This window comes from Aplysia californica, unplaced genomic scaffold, assembly GCF_000002075.1.
Source record: "Aplysia californica isolate F4 #8 unplaced genomic scaffold, AplCal3.0 scaffold00122, whole genome shotgun sequence".
NCBI classification, from domain to species: Eukaryota; Metazoa; Mollusca; class Gastropoda; order Aplysiida; family Aplysiidae; genus Aplysia; species Aplysia californica.
The window spans coordinates 1,012,408-1,019,833 of record NW_004797392.1 but is presented as its reverse complement, the minus strand read 5'-3'; the positions used below and the strand labels follow the sequence as shown (position 1 = coordinate 1,019,833).

The following is a 7,426-nucleotide window of genomic DNA, read 5'->3' as shown; positions in this document are numbered from 1 at the left end:
TCTGGGCCCCTGACTCTTTCTGCAGCCTTTATGCTGCTACGGTACTCCTTGGCTACTTTCAGCCACTCCCTTGATCTTCTGGTAGGAAAGATCTACACCTAGCCTTCTCGGACAATGGCGAAAAATCTCGGAGGTCCCGTTTGCAAATTGTGCACGTTAAAGATCCCTAACTGGTGGTCTAAAATCGATAAGAGTAGGCTTCGACAGCCACCCCGGCAAAACTCTAAATTTCCTACCAACTGAAAATGTTGTGTCCCGCGCGTTCATATGACCTTATGCAGTAGCGAACACCGTAAAACACTTAGATTCTACCAAAACAAAATCTCAGTTCATAATATTATTATTGCACCTTCCACAACGATCCCAAAGTCTCTCTCAATTCAAACTACTGTTTGTGTGTTCTCTAAAGTGCTACATCGGCGAATCGGTCAGTATTTCTGACTTCTGGAAGTTTCGGTCTCTGAACTAGGCGAGGGTAATCATGAATTACCACAGGACACAGTTCGGGACGGGAAGGCAAAGCAGAGCCTCGGCCGGAGAATACAGAGTACCCTACAAACCTGGTCAGATGCACCCAAGAGCTGCACCAATAAACGGACCCTTCTCTTCATCAGTAAGAGTCGTAGACTTTTTCAGTGCGTGAGAGAGAGAGAGAGAGAGAGAGAGTGTGTGTGTGTGTGTGTGTGTGTGTGTGTGTGTGTGTGTGTGTGTGTGTGTGTGTTGCAAAAGGGGAGTGGCTGTAGGAAGCGTTTTTCACATAATAATACGCTGTACATACCAATACCATGTTCACGCTAATCCAGTGTCGATGGGATGAGAGAGAGAGAGGGGGGGGGAGAGAGAGGGGGGGAGGGAGAGAGAGAGAGAGAGAGGGGGAGAGAGAGAGAGAGAGAGAGAGAGAGAGAGAGAGAGAGAGAGAGAGAGAGAGAGAGAGAGAGAGAGAGAGAGATTAGTAAGAAGAGTTTCACGACACTTTCAACACAAAACACAATAGGTTCATATGAGTGACGAAGATCAGAGGTGTTACGAGAGAGTAACAAACACAAAAAAGAGGAGGAGAGAGAACAATAGCTTTTTGGTTTTTTTAGGAAAGAAGGAGAAAACTATATCAGAGCACCCGCCAACCACCCACAGATATATATATATATATATATATATATATATATAGAGAGAGAGAGAGAGAGAGAGAGAGAGAGAGAGAGAGAGAGAGAGAGAGAGAGACAGAGAGAGAGAGACAGAGACAGAGAGAGAGAACGAGAGAGAGACAGAGACTGAGACAGACAGAGAGAGAATGACAGACAGATGGAAAGAGAGAGACGGACAAGACAGTGCATTATTTGAGTGACGGTTTTGTTGTTGTTATTTATCTTGTTTTATCTTCTTTTTCCTCTCTCAAGATCCCGACCCTCCCCCACATCGACAACAAAGGCGGGGTCCGGGACAGAGGCAAATGCAGCCGGAGTGGGTCTTGGACACCGGCATGGCAACAGAGGGACGTGGTGCTGAAGCGAATGATGAGGGAGTTCAGAAATAGTGAGTCTACACCGCCATTGTAATATTGTACACGATGTACTTTCTTTCTTTATTTCTTTCTTTCTTCTTCTTCTTCTTCTTCTTCTTCTTCTTCTTCTTCTTCTTCTTCTTCTTCTTCTTCTTCTTCTTCTTCGTCTTCTTCTTCTTTCACTTCCTCTTCCTCTTCCTCTTCTTCTTCTTCTTCTTCTTATTATTATTATTATTATTATTATTATTATTATTATTATCATCATCATATTTTTGGTAAGTGTTTTGTTTTGTTTGTTTGTTTTTTGTTTTTGTAAAGTGTTTTACCGCGCTCGCAACTGCATAAGGTCATATGAGCGCACGGGACACACCTAATATTTTCAGTTGGTAGGAAATTTTGAATTTTGCCCGGGTGGCGGCCGAAGCCTACTCCGAGAAGGCTAGAGATCTTTCCTACCAGAAGATCAGGTGTGTGGCAGAAAGACAGCAGTAAGGAGGAGCCAAGGAGTAGCAGTAGAAAGGCTGCAGAAAGAGTCAGGAGCCCAAGGGAGGGGGCAAAGGAGGTGATGGGGTGGGGACAGAAAGTGGAAATGAAAGCAGACAACAGAACATTGCTAGAGAGCAGGAAAGGAGGTGAAAGGAGACAATTTTAGAGAAGAAAATTTTTCGGTCGCCACCCGGATTCGAACCCGGGACCTTTTGAATGAGAGGCCAACACCTTAACCTCTAGGCCACGAGAGCCCCCCGGTAAGTGTTTTACAGCGCTCGCAGTGGAATAGGGTCAAATGAGCGGCCGGAACACAATAATATGCATTTTCAGTTTGGTAGGAATTAATTTAGAATTTTTGCCCGGGTGGCGGCCGAAGCCTATTCTTATCGATTTTAGGACCACCAAGAAATCCTTAACGTGCGCAACTTGCACACGAAACCTCCGAGATTTTTCGCCCTTATCCGAGAAGGCTAGGTGTTAGACCTTACCTGTCCCCGTGGTTTTATGCACCCCGCATAATTTAGCAAAATTTGATCGTATTTTTGCATTTTTTTCTTATTTTTTTTCCTTTATCATTCTTTGATTCAATAGAATCGCATAATTTCACATTTTTGGGCTCAGCTTGCATAATTTCAGAATTTTTCTCGGCTGTGGCTGAAAGACAACAGTAAGAAGGAGCCAAAGAGTAGCAGTAAAAAGTAGAAAGGCAGCAGAAAGAGTCAGGAGCTCAGATGAAGGAGCAAAAAAAAGGGGGGTGGGGTAGGGGCAGAAAGTGGAGACGAAAGCAGACGACAGAACATGGTTAAAGAGCAAGAAAGGAGAAAATTTTAGGTCGCTTAAATTAGGTCTCGATCCCAGGACGTATTGAATGAGAGGCGATCACACCGTAGGCCTACCTCTAGACCACGAGAGCCTCCTCCTATTATAACTCCTATATACTTTATTGATTTGCCACAGTGTTGAGGTGACAACTTACAAGTGTTTACAAATTAATTACTTTGAGATCTGTCTTAAATCTCTTATGAGATTTTTTCACAGTTCAAACGCTATCCAACTCGTATACACTCCTGCCCCCCCCCCCCCCAACATTTTCCCATTTGATAATGTGATTGTGATGTACCCCCATTCAGGAGGTCACTGTTTGCACCGGGATATGTTATAATTATTTGAGTAAGGTAGGGCCTACATTTTCTTGGTGTAAAATAAGTAATTGAAATAACTTAGAGAGAGAGAGAGAGAGAGAGAGAGAGAGAGAGAGAGAGAGAGAGAGAGAAAGAAATAGATAGAGGAGGAGAGAGAGAGAGTAGGGAAGGTTTTAAGCTTTCGAAAGGTACAAGTTTCAGCTTTACAGCACTAGCAACAGAATGAAGTCGTTGAAGTGCCTGCTTTCTTTTTATCATTTTCCTTCCTTTATAATGGCCACTGTTGTGCTGTTGGTTGTAAATTTAGACAGAGTCTTTGGCAGGACAAAGCTCAGGTGTGGTATGCTCTCTTTCCCATCGAACAATCTATAGCCCTTACCCCTCCTCCTTCTTTTCTTTGTTTGTTAGTCTCCAACAACACCTCTAAATCTTAGGCACTTATATGTCCTAATTGCATTGCAAGTTCCATTAAACTTTTTACTCAATTTAAAATTAAGAAAACAAGGAAAAACATAACGTTCAAATCAACAGCGTTCTTTCTTATCCTTCTGTCACATTCTGTGGAGATTTCCCCCTTGTCTGGCATCTTAACTGCAGTCCAAGCACTCGGCTTCTTTAACTTTAAATGACAGACAACAATTTCTTTAACTACTTGGTCAAATTCTCAGCATTTGTACGACCTTGAGTCAAGAACCAATGGCTTCTATTCTTCATGTTAAAGTCATTACCTCAAGTTAGTCCTTATACACTGATGTCTTTATCGAGTATCTCGGTCTTTCCGCCGGGGTGTTGTATCCCTCTCAGCCAGGGTTGGCCCTGGCAGGCAAGGTTGCAAACCCTCCTCCTAAGTGATCTAAATTGTGTTGATGAGGGCGTAAAAATACCTACACTTTAAAAAAAAATTAAAGTCCTCGTACTGAATCATTAACAGAAGATGACCAAAAAAAATATCAGTATCACACTCAAAATATTTATTCCACACAGAGCCATTTTCCAAAACATACATCTTTTGCAGTCTGTTTTCAAATTTTCTTCACAGCAAACTAACACACATGTTCCAACAAATAAAACATTTTAACAATTCGCAACACAAAAATTATGATCCTTGACTTTTACCCTTCCAATTAATGATAACATGATGTACTCATCACTCAAATTCTAATCTGTACAGTCCATACATACATGCATACAATAAAACACTCATGGCGCAATTTTCAGTTCATCTGCAGCTCATCCAGAATATCAGTAAGCATCATAACTAGTGCTAACAAGATACAAAATATTTTTCACTCATTAACAATAATCACAAAATCTGTCATCAACAGACCTTTCTTTTCTTCTTTCATGAAAAACTACTTTATCTTCCACATTCCATACAAAAGATACAAGACTTCAAGACATAGACAAGTGCTCAATGAAAATTAATGTCATAATAATTTCTGATAATGTCATTTTACGTATGCATGTCATTCATGCATTTCGGATAAGGGGTTCAAAGAAAACTTATTTTGCATTGACAGACAGAAGAAGGGAAAAAGAATTCTGAAAATTACTACTTTGATAAGAATGTAATTTCCCCTGAAGCTACTGGACTGGACTGGATTAAACAGGATAGACGCTAGATCTTTCTTTGAAAAATAGCCCAGGGCTTTTCAAAAGTAAATCTCGAAATGTTTATATGATATTGATAATAGCATGCAACAGCAGATAACAACATTTGGCATGTTGCAATCACTACATTTCCAAAAGTCTTGTCACTGTCCTATCTTCAACTAAAACAAGGGTGTGCAACATTTTTTTATTTGAAGTCCACTTTCGAACATTGGCACAATTTCAGAGAGGGCCAATCATCATAAGAGTGAGAAATCGAGTAACACCATTTAGTTACAAATATAAAAATGATCAACCAAGGCACACACTGCCAAAGCTTGCAGTCTGGTTATGGCCCACTGGCCGTCTGTTGCTCACCCCTGAACTATAACAAAACAACACAACCATGATTTTTGATTCTGCTGAAAAAAAACCCACTCCAAGAAGTGAAGAAAGTATCACAAGCCATGCCACAGATCAGCTTTCATCAGTCAGTTTTTCTTCTCAAAAGGGTCAGTCCACACTTTCATGCCTGTCAAGTAAAAAAAAGACATTATATTGCATGTATCCAAATGTTAATTTCAGTGCATAGCAAAAGAAATTCCAAAAAGATCATGATCACATCTGTACACCAAAATCTAACATACTAGGCAAATAACTGTCCCCATGGTTTTATGCACCCTCCATAATTTAGCAAAATTTGATCATTTTTTGGCATAATTTCTGATTATTTTCTTTTATCATTCTTTGTTAATTAAAATTAACGGAATCGCATAATTTTACATTTTTGGGCTTAGCATAATTTCAAAATTTTTCTTGAATAAAACGACGGGGAAAGAAATAAATATAAACAGCACTGTAACCATACAACACAATGTGACATTAAATTTCTGAGACTCTATGAGAAAAATCGCAGACTGAACTTCTTCAATTCTTTTTGAAACAAGAAGAACCTGAATAAAGTACAGTATAACACGAATAGGTCGAACGCAAAACAGAAGACTCGAAATCATGCATCCATCAAACTGCCTGCGGTCCCATGGTTCTTCTTCTTCTTTATCTATGTAAGATATCCCTTGAACTACGGATCCTTTAAACTACCAAGGCCGGTCCCGAGGAATTCGAGCTATCCATGTTATACTGTATAAAATAAATTCAAAACACCTTTAAAAGAACAAAAGCTACTAAAGTAAAATTTTTGACTCCTGCATAACAAGTTCACCAGCCCCATACCGAATACATGTTGTCCTACTGTATTTTTGATGGAACAAGTTCACTATACTACTATGCTACATACATATTAAATTATTATTATAAGACCTTACTACAATACGGCAAGACCTTTTTTTAAAATGTAGAGCCCCTTTACATGCACATCAACCACACGTGTACTATGTATAAGAGTGAAGAAAACAGAAAATTAACTTTCACTGCAGTCCATGAGAAACTTCGATCCCAACAAAATTATAATACAATAAAGTGGACGTCTAAAACAAGAACAAAATAATGTGTGAGATGTCCCAGAATCAAAATGAAAATGTCCATATTTCAATAACTATCAAAGTTCAAATTAATATTTCTCAATCCTATAAAAGGTTTTAGTAGTTTCACGGAATTTCTGATTTAGGTGCCTCATTAAAATACATAAAATGAAGCTTTCATTTTGCTCCAATTATCAAAATAGAGATGGCAACCACTATACAAAATTGGTCAAAAGATTCGGTTTCTTCATGCAACACAGAAAAAATCCCATCAAAATTTATGTAAAGCATAAAAGATTCATAGTGATAATGTTTTAAGCAAGTCAATGGTCTACCATTGATTTAAAAAAATTTTTTGGGGTAAGTATTTTAAGGTGCTCGCAACTGCATAACGTCATATGAGCACGCAGGATACATTAAACATTTTTCAGTTGGTAGGAAATTTTGAATTTTTCAAAGGTGGCGGCCAAAGCCTGGCTTTTAGAACCACCAGGGGAACTTTAACATGTGCACCTTGCACACGAGACTTCCAAGATATTTCGCCGTTGTCCTAGAAGGTTAGGCGTAAATCTTACCCATCATAAGATCAGGGGTGAGGATGAAAGACAGCACTGAGAAGTAGCCAAGGACTGCTACAGTAGAAAGGCTGCAGAAAGAGTCAAGAACCCAGAGGAGAGGGCAAAGGGGAGGGGGCAGAAAGTGAAGACGAAAGCAAACGATAGAACATGGTCATAGAGCAGGAAAGGAGGTGAAAGGAGAAAATTTTAGAAGAAAATTTTCTGGTTCTGTCTGGATTCAAACCTAGGACCTATTGAACGAGAGGCAAACACCATAACCTCTTGACCACGAGAGCCCCCTTACCATTGATGCAACTCATTAAATCATACAAATTTACACAACGAACAAGTTGGAGGCCTTCACTTGTCTGCCACTACCCACATAGAAAAAAACAAACCCAGTACTGAACACATTGAAAAACTCATTCGTGATGACAGGAAGCTCAAAATTCATGACATTTCTTATGCTCAAGATCTTTTTAAGAGTTACTTTTGACGAGCAAGAGTTCTACAACAGTTGGCAGATTGATGACCACAAGGCAGAACCCACTGATGAATGCACAGCATTGTTTTTGTTTTTTGTTTTTGTAAAGTGTTTTACGGCGCTCGCAACTGCATAGGTCATATGAGCGCGCGGGACACACCTAATATTTTCAGTTGGTAGGA

General features: G+C 39.7%; 2 protein-coding genes across 3 annotated transcripts in view; one reads left to right on the top strand and one right to left on the bottom strand.

The window, feature by feature from the left end:
* Positions 1–7,426, top strand: part of LOC101847331 (probable protein phosphatase 2C T23F11.1) — a 75,103-nt gene that overhangs the window by 5,518 nt on the left and 62,159 nt on the right. Inside the window, exons 2-3 of the mRNA XM_005096163.1 lie at positions 410–613; positions 1,398–1,533. Coding sequence (XP_005096220.1) covers positions 482–613; positions 1,398–1,533 — 268 coding nt within the window. The 5' untranslated portion in view covers positions 410–481. The remainder of the gene's footprint in view (positions 1–409; positions 614–1,397; positions 1,534–7,426) is intronic.
* Positions 4,083–7,426, bottom strand: part of LOC101847100 (small integral membrane protein 20) — a 13,594-nt gene continuing 10,250 nt past the window's right edge. For both annotated transcript variants that reach the window (XR_004858434.1, XM_005096162.3), the window contains one exon: positions 4,083–5,254. Coding sequence is in view for 1 of the 2 variants with exons in the window: in XM_005096162.3 (XP_005096219.1) it covers positions 5,214–5,254 (41 nt within the window). In the remaining variant the exon portion in view is untranslated. The remainder of the gene's footprint in view (positions 5,255–7,426) is intronic.